The 15,343-nt window shown below is 49.2% G+C and overlaps 1 protein-coding gene across 1 annotated transcript in view; it reads left to right on the top strand.

Moving 5' to 3' along the window:
- LOC110500913 (FRAS1-related extracellular matrix protein 2) overlaps window positions 1-13,520 on the top strand; it is a 52,457-nt gene extending 38,937 nt beyond the window's left edge. Inside the window, exons 29-35 of the mRNA XM_090213385.1 lie at window positions 169-273; window positions 895-1,022; window positions 1,426-1,557; window positions 4,023-4,149; window positions 10,501-10,688; window positions 10,976-11,122; window positions 12,491-13,520. Coding sequence (XP_090069511.1) covers window positions 169-273; window positions 895-1,022; window positions 1,426-1,557; window positions 4,023-4,149; window positions 10,501-10,688; window positions 10,976-11,122; window positions 12,491-13,147 — 1,484 coding nt within the window. The 3' untranslated portion in view covers window positions 13,148-13,520. The remainder of the gene's footprint in view (window positions 1-168; window positions 274-894; window positions 1,023-1,425; window positions 1,558-4,022; window positions 4,150-10,500; window positions 10,689-10,975; window positions 11,123-12,490) is intronic.
- Window positions 13,521-15,343: the final 1,823 nt, after the last annotated feature.

Here is a 15,343-nt window from a genome sequence, read left to right as displayed (position 1 = left end):
ACATAGGCAGACAGAGAGACACTGGAACATAGGCAGACAGACAGACACCGGAACATAGGCAGACAGACAGACACTGGAACATAGACAGACAGACAGACACCGGAACATAGGCAGACAGACAGACATTGAGTATTTCACTGAGAGTTCATGACTTCCCTCTCTCTCCAGGCTCTCTGCACCCCACCAGCATGCGTATCAATGGAGAGGGACGTCTGGTGGTCACCTTCAGGACAGAGGCTCGTTTCCGGGGACACTTTATCCTGTCGCACCCAGGTACTACCAGAATGTTTACAATTTCTAGTATACTCTGTTAATGTCACCATGTGGCACTCCCATGGCAGATTCCTCCTCAAGTAATTTAGGAGGGATTGGCTGAACAATGGTCTCTCTCTCTCACACCGCTCTCTCTACCCCTCCCTCCCCTACCTCTCCTCCCCCCTTTCTCTCACACCCCTTCTCTACCCCTCCCTCCCCTACCTCTCCTCCCTCCCTCTCTCTCACACCCCTTCTCTACCCCTCCCTCCCTCCTTCCCCTCCCCTCCCTCCCTACCTCCCCTCCCTTCTCCCCCTCCCTACCTCCCTCTCCCCCCTCCCTCCCTCTCCTCCCTCCCCTCTCTCCCTCTCCTCCCTCCCTCTCACTCACACCCCTTCTCTACCCCTCCCTCCCCATACCTCCCCTCCCTCCCTCCCTCCCTACCTCCCTCCCTCCCTCTCCCCCCCTCCGTGCCGCTCCTCCCCCTCCCTCTCCTCCCCCCCTCCCTACCTCTCCACCCTCCCTACCTCTCCTCCCTCCCCCTCCCTCTCCTCCCCCCCCCCCTCCCTACCTCTCCCCCCTCCCTCCCTACCTTTCCTCCCCCTCCCTGCCTCCCTTCTCTACCTCCCCCCCCACCCCAGGTGTATCAGGGTCCTCAGTAGTAACATCAGATGCCCACTCCGGCCTGCTGTTCTCTCTATTTCTGGTCCGGTCTGAGACCACCCTCACACACACCCTGCAGGCCTGGAGCTTTGTGTCTCAGCTGGCTGTGAGTCCACACACACACACACACACACACACACATACACACACACACACACACACACACACACACACACACACACACACTCCACCACATCCTACTTTTCTATGCGTCTCCTCCAAAATTCTCCCTTCAAATCAAATTGTATTTGTCACATGCGCCGAATACAACAGGTGGACAACGTGCTTCTACACCTGCATTGCTTGCTGTTTGGGGTTTTAGGCTGGGTTTCTGTACAGCACTTTGAGATATCAGCTGATGTACGAAAGGCTTTATAAATACATTTGATTTGATTAGATGTGTAGACCTTACCGTGAAATGCTTACTTACAAGTCTGTGTGTGTGTGTGTGTGTGTGTGTGTGTGTGTGTGTGTGTGTGTGTGTGTGTGTGTATATCTACCTGTGTCAGGTACGTGACTACTCTGGCTCCTACACGGTGTCTCTGCTCCCCTGTCTGATCCCTGAGGGGGGGCACACTGACCCACCGGTCTGCCACCCTAGACCCCCCCTCTCATTCAGCCTGGATGTACGCTTCCAACAGGTGAGGTCAAGTTCAAGTTTTTAAAACTTTATTGTCCATGAAGGTTAAAGTGGAAATCTTAAAGTGGTCAAGAGCATACACTACATGACCAAAAGAATGTGGACACCTGCTCGTGGAACATCTCATCCCAAAATTATGGCCATTAATATAGAGTTGGTCCCCCTTTTGATACTATAACAGCCTCCACTCTTCTGGGAAGGCTTTCCACTAGATGTTGGAACGTTGGTGCTATAACAGCCTCCACTCCTCTGGGAAGGCTTTCCACTAGATGTTGGAACATTGCTGCTATAACAGCCTCCACTCTTCTGGGAAGGCTTTCCACTAGATGTTGGAACATTGCTGCTATAACAGCCTCCACTCTTCTGGGAAGGCTTTCCACTAGATGTTGGAACATTGCTGCTATAACAGCCTGCACTCTTTTGGGAAGGTTTTCCACTAGATGTAGGAACATTGCTGCTATAACAGCCTCCACTCTTCTGGGAAGGTTTTCCACTAGATGTAGGAACATTGCTGCTATAACAGCCTCCACTCTTCTGGAAAGGCTTTCCACATTGCTGTGGGGACTTGCTCCATTCAGCCACAAGAGCATTAGTGAGGTCGGTGTTCCAATTCATCCCAAAGATGTTCACTGGGGTTGAGGTCAGGGCTCTGTGCAGGCCTGTCAAGTTCTTCCACACTTATGTCGACAAACCATTTCTGCATGTTCCTCGCTTTGTGGGGGTATTGTCATGCTGAAACAGGAAAGGGTCTTCCCCAAACTGTTGCCACAAAGTTGGAAGTCCAGAATCATCTAGAATGTCATTGTATGCTGTAGATTTCCCATCACTGCAACTAAGGGGCAGTGATGGGAAATCTAACTGAACCATGAAAAAACATCCCCAGACCATTATTCCTCCTCCATCAAACTTTACAGTTGGCACTATGTATTCAGGCTGGTAGCGTTCTCCTGGAATCCGCCAAACCCAGATACGTCCGTCGGACTGCCAGATTGTGAAGCGTGATTCATCCCTCCAGAGAACACGTTTCCACTGTTCTAAAGTCCAATGGTGGTGAGCTTTACACCACTCCAGCCCCTGCATGGTATTCCAGCACCACTCCAGCCCCTGCATGGTATTCCAGCACCACTCCAGCCCCCGCATGGTATTCCAGCACCACTCCAGCCCCCGCATGGTATTCCAGCACCACTCCAGCCCCCGCATGGTATTCCAGCACCACTCCAGCCCCCGCATGGTATTCCAGCACCACTCCAGCCCCTGCATGGTATTCCAGCACCACTCCAGCCCCCGCATGGTATTCCAGCACCACTCCAGCCCCCGCATAGTATTCCAGCACCACTCCAGCCCCCGCATGGTATTCCAGCACCACTCCAGCCCCCGCATGGTATTCCAGCACCACTCCAGCCCCCGCATGGTATTCCAGCACCACTCCAGCCCCCGCATGGTATTCCAGCACAACTCCAGCCCCCGCATGGTATTCCAGCACCACCCCAGCCCCCGCATGGTATTCCAGCACCACTCCAGCCCCCGCATAGTATTCCAGCACCACCCCAGCCCCCGCATGGTATTCCAGCACCACTCCAGCCCCGGCATGGTATTCCAGCACCTCTCCAGCCCCCGCATGGTATTCCAGCCCCACTCCAGCCCCCTCATGGTACTCCAGCACCACTCCAGCCCCCGCATGGTATTCCAGCACCACTCCAGCCACTGCATGGTATCCCAGCACCACTCGTTTGGCTTTGCGCACGGCTCGTGTGCGGCTCTTCATCCACAGAAACTCATTTCATGAAACTCCCGACAAAACAGTTACTGTGCTGACATTGTTTCCAGGGGCAGTTTGGAACTCGGTTATGATTTTTAAGCTCTACGTGCTTCAGCACTCGACGGTCCCGTTCCGTGAGCTTGTGTGGCCTACCACTTCGCGGCTGAGCCGTTGTTGCTCCTAGACGTTTCCACATCACAATAACAGCTCTTGCAGTTGTCCGGGGGCAGCTCTAGCAGGGCAGAAATTTGAAAGGAAAGGTGTTATCCTATGACGGTGCCACGTTGAAAGTCACTGAGCTCTTCAGCAAGGCCATTCTACTGCCAATGTTTGTCTATGGAGATTGCATGGCTGTGTGCTCGATTTTATACACCTGACCGGTGTGGCTGAAGTAGCCGAATCCGTTAATTTGAAGGGGTGTTCACATACTTTTGTATATAGTGTATATTTAGTAGGACATTCATGTGCTTACTATGATCGTCTACACTATTGCTCTCTCTACCTTTCTCGCTCTCTTTCTCTCTCTCTCTCTACCTTTCTCTCTCTCTATCTTTCTCTCTATTTCTCGCTCTCTTTCTATCTCTCTCTCTCGCTCCACACCCCTCCAGGTCAGTGGTCCAGTCCCATTGGAATCTGTATGTACGTTTCAAAATAAAAGTCTTTGTTTCAGAATAAAAGCCCTCTTTTTCTCTCTCTCTCTCTTCCAGGTTAGCGATCCAGTCCCAGTAGAGTTCAGTCTGAACACAGTCCTGGTGTTGTTGTCTAAGAGAGAACTGTGGCTGTCTGATGGGTCCATGGGATTCGGACAGGATGACGACATAGCTTTTAGTAAAGGTACGCACAACACAGACACCTAGAACACACACACACTGTTTCAATTATTTCCCCCCCCCCCTTCACTCTGTCCCTCAGGTGACCACATGTCCAGGATTGTGTCGGGCAGTCCCGCATTTTGGCCCTATGTCCCACGTCCCGCAACTAAACAATCACGTTCCGGAAATTTTGTCAAGAAATTCAAAACACCACTGATTTAGAATAAAAGGTTGATTTGTCCCCGTATTTAAGGCACACATTCCAACCTGTCTCTTGCAGTCATGTTGCGCTTATGAAAAGATACAGTACCTTCAGAAGGTATTCACACCCCTCGACTGGTACAGAGCCTTCAGAAGGTATTCACACCCCTTGACTGATACAGAGCCTTCAGAAGGTATTCACACCCCTCGACTGGTACAGAGCCTTCAGAAGGTATTCACACCCCTTGACTGGTACTTCACACCCCTTGACTGGTACAGAGCCTTCAGAAGGTATTCACACCCCTTGACTGATACAGAGCCTTCAGAAGGTATTCACACCCCTTGACTGGTACAGAGCCTTCAGAAGGTATTCACACCCCTTGACTGGTACAGAGCCTTCAGAAGGTATTCACACCCCTTGACTGATACAGAGCCTTCAGAAGCTATTCACACCCTTGACTGATACAGAGCCTTCAGAAGGTATTCACACCCCTTGACTGGTACAGAGCCTTCAGAAGGTATTCACACCCCTTGACTGATACAGTGCCTTCAGAAGGTATTCACACCCCTTGACTGATACAGAGCCTTCAGAAGGTATTCACACCCCTTGACTGATACAGAGCCTTCAGAAGGTATTCACACCCCTTGACTGATACAGAGCCTTCAGAAGGTATTCACACCCCTTGACTGGTACAGAGCCTTCAGAAGGTATTCACACCCCTTGACTGATACAGTGCCTTCAGAAGGTTTTCACACCCCTTGACTGATACAGAGCCTTCAGAAGGTATTCACACCCCTTGACTGATACAGAGCCTTCAGAAGGTATTCACACCCCTTGACTGGTACAGAGCCTTCAGAAGGTATTCACACCCCTTGACTGGTACAGAGCCTTCAGAAGGTATTCACACCCCTTGACTGGTACAGAGCCTTCAGAAGGTATTCACATCCCTTGATTGGTACAGAGCCTTCAGAAGGTATTCACACCCCTTGACTGGTACTGAGCCTTCAGAAAGTATTCACACCCCTTGACTGGTACAGAGCCTTCAGAAAGTATTCACACCCCTTGACTGATACAGAGCCTTCAGAAGGTATTCACACCCCTTGACTGGTACAGAGCCTTCAGAAGGTATTCACACCCCTTGACTGGTACTGAGCCTTCAGAAGGTATTCACACCCCTTGACTGGTACAGAGCCTTCAGAAGGTATTCACACCCCTTGACTGGTACAGAGCCTTCAGAAGGTATTCACACCCCTTGACTGGTACAGAGCCTTCAGAAGGTATTCACACCCCTTGACTGGTACAGAGCCTTCAGAAGGTATTCACACCCCTTGACTGGTACAGAGCCTTCAGAAGGTATTCACACCCCTTAACTGGTACAGAGCCTTCAGAAGGTATTCACACCCCTTGACTGGTACAGAGCCTTCAGAAGGTATTCACACCCCTTGACTGGTACAGAGCCTTCAGAAGGTATTCACACCCCTTGACTGGTACAGAGCCTTCAGAAGGTATTCACACCCCTTGACTGATACAGAGCCTTCAGAAGGTATTCACACCCCTTGACTGGTACAGAGCCTTCAGAAGGTATTCACACCCCTTGACTGGTACAGAGCCTTCAGAAGGTATTCACACCCCTTGACTGGTACAGAGCCTTCAGAAGGTATTCACACCCCTTGACTGGTACTGAGCCTTCAGAAAGTATTCACACCCCTTGACTGGTACAGAGCCTCAACATATAATTGTTCAATTCCCCACCTACACACAATACCCCATAACGTACTAATGAAATACAGAAATATCTAATTTACATAAGTATTCACGCCCCTTTGCTATGACACTTCAAATGGAGCTCAGGTTCATCCAATCGCCTTTGATCATCCTTGACACACACCTGTCTATAACGGTCCCACTGTCGACAGGCAGAAACTATACCACGAAGTCCAAGGAACTGTCTGTAGATCTCTGAGATATAGTTGTGATGAGGTGTATATATCTGGGGAAGGGTATAAAACCATTTCTACCTGTGTTGAAAGGTTCCAAGAGCACAGTGTTCTCCATCTTTGGGAAAGATAAAAAATATGGAACTACCCAGACTCTCTGCCTAGAGCTGGCCATCCAACCAAACTGAGAAACCAGGCAAGAAGGACCTTGGTCAGGGAGGTGACCAAGAACCCAATGACCACTCTGACAGAACTACAGAGTTCTTTATCTGAGCTGGAAGAACCTGCCAGAAGGACAGAAGTCTCTACAGCACTTCACCAATCTGGATTTTATGGGAGAGTGGCCAGACGGAAGCCACTCCTGAGAAAAAGGCACATGACAGCATGCCTGGAGTTTGGCACGTGAAAGCCCTACGTCTGGAGAAAACCAGACAAAGCTCATCACCCATCTAACACCAACCCTACCGTGAAGCATGGTGGTGGCAGCATCATGCTTTGGGGATGCTTTTCAGCGACTGGGAGACTGGTAAGGATATAGGGAACAATGAATGAAGCCAAATACATTCAAATCCTTGAAGAGAACCTGCTTCAGAGTTCAAACGACCTTAGACTGATGTGAAGATTTACGTTCCAACAGGACAATGACCCCAAGCACACAGCCAAACCAACGCTGCAATGGCTTCAGAACAAGAATGTGAAAGGCTTTGAGTGGCCCAGCCAAGGCCCAGACTTAAATCCCATTTAAAATCTGTGGAAAGACTTGAAGATTGCTGTTCACTGCTGCTCCTCATCTAACTTAACCACTTCTCCAATCGCTGTTGAAATTCTGATATTCGTCGCAGAGCAACACGAGACGTAGGCCAATGTCATAGGCCTTTCGACAACCAGTTATGCTTCTCAAAACCCTTTCGGGCTAAAATTCCAGCTAAACTTGTAGAGGACAGACAGTTAAAGACCTAACTAAGTAAATAAAGAGCCCTACTACACTGAAACATGGTTGTGAACCTCTCCATACACATTGGTCGCTCGTTAGTGGTACCGTTGGGTTTAGTAGACTACCAGGGGTGTAGTGGTACCGTTGGGTTTAGTAGACTACCAGGGGTGTAGTGGTAACGTTGGGTTTAGTAGACTACCAGGGGTTTAGTAGACTACCAGGGGTGTAGTGGTACCGTTGGGTTTAATAGACTACCAGGGGTTTAGTAGACTACAGGGGTGTAGTGGTACCGTTGGGTTTAATAGACTACCAGGGGTTTAGTAGACTACCAGGGGTGTAGTGGTACCGTTGGGTTTAGTAGACTACCAGGGGTTTAGTAGACTACAGGGGTGTAGTGGTACCGTTGGGTTTAGTAGACTACCAGGGGTTTAGTAGACTACCAGGGGTGTAGTGGTACCGTTGGGTTTAATAGACTACCAGGGGTTTAGTAGACTACAGGGGTGTAGTGGTACCGTTGGGTTTAGTAGACTACCAGGGGTTTAGTAGACTACCAGGGGTGTAGTGGTACCGTTGGGTTTAATAGACTACCAGGGGTTTAGTAGACTACAGGGGTGTAGTGGTACCGTTGGGTTTAATAGACTACCAGGGGTTTAGTAGACTACCAGGGGTGTAGTGGTACCGTTGGGTTTAGTAGACTACCAGGGGTTTAGTAGACTACAGGGGTGTAGTGGTACCGTTGGGTTTAGTAGACTACCAGGGGTTTAGTAGACTACCAGGGGTGTAGTGGTACCGTTGGGTTTAATAGACTACCAGGGGTTTAGTAGACTACAGGGGTGTAGTGGTACCGTTGGGTTTAGTAGACTACCAGGGGTTTAGTAGACTACCAGGGGTGTAGTGGTACCGTTGGGTTTAATAGACTACCAGGGGTTTAGTAGACTACAGGGGTGTAGTGGTACCGTTGGGTTTAATAGACTACCAGGGGTTTAGTAGACTACCAGGGGTGTAGTGGTACCGTTGGGTTTAGTAGACTACCAGGGGTTTAGTAGACTACAGGGGTGTAGTGGTACCGTTGGGTTTAGTAGACTACAGGGGTGTAGTGGTACCGTTGGGTTTAATAGACTACCAGGGGTGTAGTGGTACCGTTGGGTTTAGTAGACTACAGGGGTGTAGTGGTACCGTTGGGTTTAGTAGACTACAGGGGTGTAGTGGTATTGTTGGGTTTAGTAGACTACCAGGGGTGTAGTGGTACCGTTGGGTTTAGTAGACTACAGGGGTGTAGTGGTACCGTTGGGTTTAGTAGACTACCAGGGGTGTAGTGGTACCGTTGGGTTTAGTAGACTACAGGGGTGTAGTGGTACCGTTGGGTTTAATAGACTACAGGGGTGTAGTGGTACCGTTGGGTTTAATAGACTACAGGGGTATAGTGGTACCGTTGGGTTTAGTAGACTACCAGGGGTGTAGTGGTACCGTTTATCAGGGGGGTTTATCACTACACCATGAGGGGGGTTTATCACTACACCATGAGGGGGGTTTATCACTACACCATGAGGGGGGTTTATCACTACACCATGAGGGGGGTTTATCACTACACCATGAGGGGGGTTTATCACTACACCATGAGGGGGAGGGGGGTTTATCACTACACCATGAGGGGGGTTTATCACTACACCATGAGGGGGATTTATCACTACACCATGAGGGGGAGGGGGTTTATCACTACACTATGAGGGGAGTTATCACTACACCATGAGGGGGGTTTATCACTACACCATGAGGGGAGTTATCACTACACCATGAGGGGGGTTTATCACTACACCATGAGGGGAGTTATCACTACACCATGAGGGGGTTTATCACTACACCATGAGGGGGGTTTATCACTACACCATGAGGGGAGTTATTACTACACCATGAGGGGGTTTATCACTACACCATGAGGGGGGTTTATCACTACACCATGAGGGGGGTTTATCACTACACCATGAGGGGGTTTATCACTACACCATGAGGGGGGTTTATCACTACACCATGAGGGGGGTTTATCACTACACCATGAGGGGGGTTTATCACTACACCATGAGGGGGTTTATCACTACACCATGAGGGGGAGGGGGGTTAATCACTACACCATGAGGGGGATTTATCACTACACCATGAGGGGAGTTATCACTACACCATGAGGGGGATTTATCACTACACTATGAGGGGAGTTATCACTACACCATGAGGGGGGTTTATTTCTACACCATGAGGGGAGTTATCACTACACCATGAGGGGGGTTTATCACTACACCATGAGGGGAGTTATCACTACACCATGAGGGGGTTTATCACTACACCATGAGGGGGGTTTATCACTACACCATGAGGGGGTTTATCACTACACCATGAGGGGGGTTTATCACTACACCATGAGGGGGGTTTATCACTACACCATGAGGGGGGTTTATCACTACACCATGAGGGGGTTTATCACTACACCATGAGGGGGAGGGGGGTTTAAAACTACACCATGAGGGGGGTTTATCACTACACCATGAGGGGGGTTTATCACTACACCATGAGGGGGTTTATCACTACACCATGAGGGGGGTTTATCACTACACCATGAGGGGGGTTTATCACTACACCATGAGGGGGTTTATCACTACACCATGAGGGGGGTTTATCACTACACCATGAGGGGGGTTTATCACTACACCATGAGGGGGGTTTATCACTACACCATGAGGGGGTTTATCACTACACCATGAGGGGGAGGGGGGTTAATCACTACACCATGAGGGGGATTTATCACTACACCATGAGGGGGTTTATCACTACACCATGAGGGGGAGGGGTGTTTATCACTACACCATGAGGGGGGTTTATCACTACACCATGAGGGGGATTTATCACTACACCATGAGGGGGTTTATCACTACACCATGAGGGGGAGGGGTGTTTATCACTACACCATGAGGGGGGTTTATCACTACACCATGAGGGGGATTTATCACTACACCATGAGGGGGTTTATCACTACACCATGAGGGGGTTTATCACTACACCATGAGGGGGGTTTATCACTACACCATGAGGGGGGTTTATCACTACACCACGAGGGGGAGGGGGGGTTATCACTACACCATGAGGGGGAGGGGGGGTTATCACTACACCATGAGGAGGGTTTGTGTGTGTGTGTGTGGGGAGGGCATTAATGTACAGTACACTGTCCCTCAAATGTCTGGCAAAGTGATCCGTTTGTCCTGCATCTGGGTATTTTAAATGTCATCACCTTACCTGTCCTTCTCCTCCTAGATGCTGTGATCTACGGCCGTGTGATGGTTGACCCCGTCCAGTCGCTAGGCAACTCCTTCCAGTGTCACATACAGCAGGTCTTCCTGTGTACCGGCGCTGACGGTTACATACCAAAATATCGCCCCGGCAACGGAGAGTACGGTTGCCTTGCCGATGCCTCGTCTCTGCTCTACAGGCTGAAGATACTGGTATGTAACAATGTGTACAGTGTGTGTGTGCGTAGTGTGTACTTTATCAACATTATAAAATTGTTAAACCAACAACAGGATTCTGTTTTCCCCCTCTTCTCTCTGTCTCTGTCTGTCTCTCTCTCTCTCTCTCTCTCTCCCCTCTCTCACTCCCCCTCCCCTCTCTCTCTCCCCCTCCCCTCTCTCTCTCCCCCTCCCCTCTCTCTCTCCCCCTCCCCTCTCTCTCTCCCCCTCCCCTCTCTCATTCCCTCCCATCTCTTGCTCCCTCTCACCTCTCCCTCTCCCAGGACAAGGCTGAGCCAGAGAGCCAGGAGTTAGAGTTTGGAGGTATCCGATTTGAGGCCCGCCTGGCTGGGGACACACCCGGTGCTTTCCCCCTGGTCTCTCAACCTGATGCTGACGGGTTCAGCCTCTCTTCAGGTCCTCTCTTCCAGGTCAGTCAGCCAGTCAGTCAGCCAGTCAGTCTGTCAGTCAGTCTGTCAGTCAGTCAACTCAGCCAGTCAGTCAGCCAGTCAGTCAATCATCCAGTCCACTCAGTCAGTCAGTCAGCCAGTCAGTCAATCAGTCCACTCAGTCAATCAGTCAATCAGCCAGTCAGTCAATCAGCCAGTCAGTCAATCAGTCCACTCAGTCAGCCAGTCAATGAGCCAGTCAATCAGCCAGTCAATCAGCCAGTCAGTCAACTCAGCCAGTCAGTCCACTCAGCCAGTCAGTCAGCCAGTCAGTCAATCAGCCAGTCAGTCAATCAGCCAGTCAGTCAGTCCTCTCTTCCAGGTCAGTCCACTCAGCCAGTCAGTCAATCAGCCAGTCAGTCAGCCAGTCAGTCAATCAGCCAGTCAGTCTGTCAGTCAGTCAATCAGCCAGTCAGTCTGTCAGTCAGTCAGCCAGTCAGTCAGCCAGTCAGTCAATCAGCCAGTCAATCAGCCAGTCAGTCTGTCAGTCAATCAGCCAGTCAATCAGCCAGTCAGTCTGTCAGTCCACTCAGCCAGTCAGTCAGCCAGTCAGTCAATCAGCCAGTCAGTCAATCAGTCAGTCCACTCAGCCAGTCAATCAGCCAGTCAATCAGCCAGTCAGTCAATCAGCCAGTCAATCAGCCAGTCAGTCAATCAGCCAGTCAGTCAATCAGTCAGCCAGTCAGTCAGCCAGCCAGTCAGTCAGCCAGTCAGCCAGCCAGTCAGCCAGTCAGCCAGTCAGTCAGTCAGTCAGCCAGTCAACTCAGCCAGTCAGTCAGTCAGCCAGTCAGTCAGCCAGTCAGCCAGCCAGTCAGCCAGTCAGTCAGCCAGTCAGCCAGTCAGCCAGCCAGTCAGCCAGTCAGCCAGTCAGTCAGCCAGTCAGTCAGCCAGTCAGCCAGCCAGTCAGCCAGTCAGTCTGTCAGTCAGCCAGTCAACTCAGCCAGTCAGTCAGTCAGTCAGTCAGCCAGTCAGTCAGTCAGCCAGTCAGCCAGTCAAAGCTTTCACTTTGAATAAAAAAATGGTAATCTCCACTACACACATATAACCCCCTCTCTCCCTCCTCTCTTGATCCTCTCTCCCTCCTCTCTTCCTTCTATCCTCTCTCCCTCCTCTCTCCCTCCTCTCTTCCTCCTCTCTCCCTCCTCTCTCCCTCCTCTCTTCCTTCTATCCTCTCTCCCTTCTCTCTCCCTCCTCTCTTCCTTCTATCCTCCCTACATCTACATGTACATTTTTTGTCATTTATCAATGGCTACTTACAATGAGTGCATTTATCTTAAGATAGCTCGGTCAGACAACCACATCGCTCCTTTCTCATCCCTCTCTCCTCCCTTCATCCATCTCTTCCATCAGGTGGCTGCTGGTCATGAGTGGTACATCCATGCTGTCTACACCGTGCGCTCCAGGGACCACGGCAACCGCAACTACAACAACCATAATCACGCTGTCGGCAAGCGGAGTCTGTTCCTGCAGCACCACGTCATCTCCAGCAGGGGGCGCCAGAAGAGAGCAGCTCCAGAGAAAGAGAGAGGACAGGACCAGGACAGGGGGACCAACCTCCGACACGTCCACCTGCAGAGAGCGCCCAGCCTCGGGCAGAGCTGGGCCGAAGGTCCCCTGATGGACTGGGAGTTCCAGGAGAGGGGGGAAGGTCCGGTGGGAAGCCCAGAAAGGGAGACCTTGGATGGGGCCAAGGCGTCCATGACACTGGCGGTGGTGGTGCTGGTGGTAGGGTGTCTGGGAGGGGTGGTGGTGTACGCTGTGTTTGTTAGGAGCTCCGCGGATTGCCTCTCCTCCTCTTGTTTCTCCTCTTCCTCAAGGAGAGCATTGCCCCAAGGAGGAGAGGAGGGGAAGAACAGGAGAGGAGGAGGAGGAGGAGGAGAAAGAAGAGGAAGAGGAGGGGATGGGAGGAACAGGAGAGAAGGAGGAGGAGGAGAAAGAAGAGGAAGAGGAGGAGATGGGAGGAACAGGAGAGGAGAAGGTAGTGATGCAGATAGTTCAGAGGTGTAACGAGTTCTGATTATTACCCCTCCTCCTCCTCCTCTTCTTCCTCTTCCACTTCTTTCTCCTCCTCTTCCTGCTCTTTTTTCTCCTCCTTTTCTTCTTCTTCCTCCTCTTCCTCCTCTTCCTCCTCTTCCTCCTCTTCCTCCTCCTCCTCCTCCTTTTCATTCTCCTCCTCTTCTTCCTCCTCTTCATCTTCCTCTTCTTCCTCCTCCTCCTCCTCTTTCTCCTTTTCCAGGGGACCATTGCCACAAAGATAGTTAGTGGTGTAACCACAAATATACACTACCGTTCAAAAGTTTGGGGTCACTTAGAAATGTCCTTGTTTTTGAAAGAAAAGCACATTTGTTGTCCATTAAAATAACATCAAATTGATCAGAAATACAGTGTAGACATTGTTAATGTTGTTAATGACTTTTGTAGCTGGAAACGGCTGATTTTTTGGGGGAATGTCAACATAGGCGTACAGAGGCCCATTATGACCTGAAGCAGGACATTTCCACCTTTAAATTTTGTGGCGTAGAGAAAGTTAAGATATCAGACAGGGGGAGATGATATTAACTCTGAGTAAAAGAGAATGTTTTTGGATTTTCACCCTCCAGATATTATTTCCTAAAGGACTTAATGATGAAATGCCTTTGTATGTTATGTTGTGAATTTGAACATGCATTATGCCCCTATATCAGATTACTCTGACGTTTTTCGTACGATGTACCCAATGATTAATGGAAACTTGCTCGGTAGGTCTATGTCCTCATTGTGGCTTTAGCAACTTCTGATAGGCTAATTGACATCATTTGAGTCAATTGGAGGTGTAAGGTGGATGTATATTCGGTATCATTGAACGCGAAGACCAACAACCGCCAAAACATCTATTATATAAGGACATGAATGAATGTCACTCTGAACTATCCATTCTAACCACGACAGAGAGAGAGAGAGAGAGAGAGAGGACAGACAGACTCTCCAACAGCAACAAACTTTACAACAGAGATCACGACAACACACTGAGCGTAAATATATTTATTGATTGTAATTATTCCCGAATGAGTGAGCGTTCATGTGCAAAGGATTAGCATTTCAATTGTTATAATTATCAACTGTGTGTTGCCTTATCTCAGTCGACCCCCATGCCGGTTTAGCCCACTAGGGCACATTCGCTATCATTTCCTTGTAACTATCTACTGTTTGTTTATGCATTTCTGTGAATTTATTAGTTAGTAAATAAATGATTTAAGACAATTGACGTGTGGATGACTCATAGTGAAGACTGGGTTCGTGCAGATAACCAACAATTTACGACGTTTGGAATGAGACTAACATGAGGTAAGATAAAAAAATAAGTCATTAATCAGATATTAAAATATCTGAAAAGTTATATTAGGAAAATTATAACTTTGTAATATGAATATTTTCCTTGGTGCCCCGACTTCCTAGTTAATTACAGTTACATGATTATTCAGTTTAATCGCGTAATAATAATTACAGAGAATCTTTGATAAATAAGTCTTCAGTTTAATGACACGACACCACTCAGGAAGGAGACGCGTTCTGTCTCCTAGAGATGAACGTACTTTGGTGTGCGAAAAGTGCAAATCAATCCCAGAACAACAGCAAAGGACCTTGTGAAGATGCTGGAGGAAACAGGTACCAAAGTATCTATATCCACAGTAAAACGAGTCCTATATCGACATAACCTGAAAGGCAGCTCAGCATGGAAGAAGCCACTGCTCCAAAACCGCCATAAAATAGACAGACTACGTTTTGCAACTGCACATGGGGAAAAAGATCGTACTTTTTGGTGAAATGTCCTCTGGTCTGATGAAACAAAAATAGAACATTTTGGCCATAATGACCATCGTTATGTTTGGAGGAAAAAGGGGGAGGCTTGCAAGCCGAAGAACACCATCCCAACCGTGAAGCATGGGGCTGGCAGCATCATGTTGTGGGGGGTGCATTACTGCAGGAGGGACTGGTGCACTTCACAAAATAGATGGCATCATGAGGGAAGAAAGTATGTGGATATATTGAAGCAACATCTCAATTTGTTCTTAAACTGACTTGTCTAGTTAAATATAGGTTGAATAAAATATATATATATTTTTGTAAGTATGCAAGAAAGCCCATATTATTATCGAAGAGGTGAATGTGCCACAACACGCCACACCGCTAGATGGCGATACTGCTGTAGCTCAGCTACACTGT

This window comes from Oncorhynchus mykiss, chromosome 21, assembly GCF_057628025.1.
Source record: "Oncorhynchus mykiss isolate SJ-2025 chromosome 21, ASM5762802v1, whole genome shotgun sequence".
NCBI lineage: Eukaryota > Metazoa > Chordata > Actinopteri > Salmoniformes > Salmonidae > Oncorhynchus > Oncorhynchus mykiss.
This window is presented reverse-complemented; position numbering and strand designations above follow the sequence as displayed.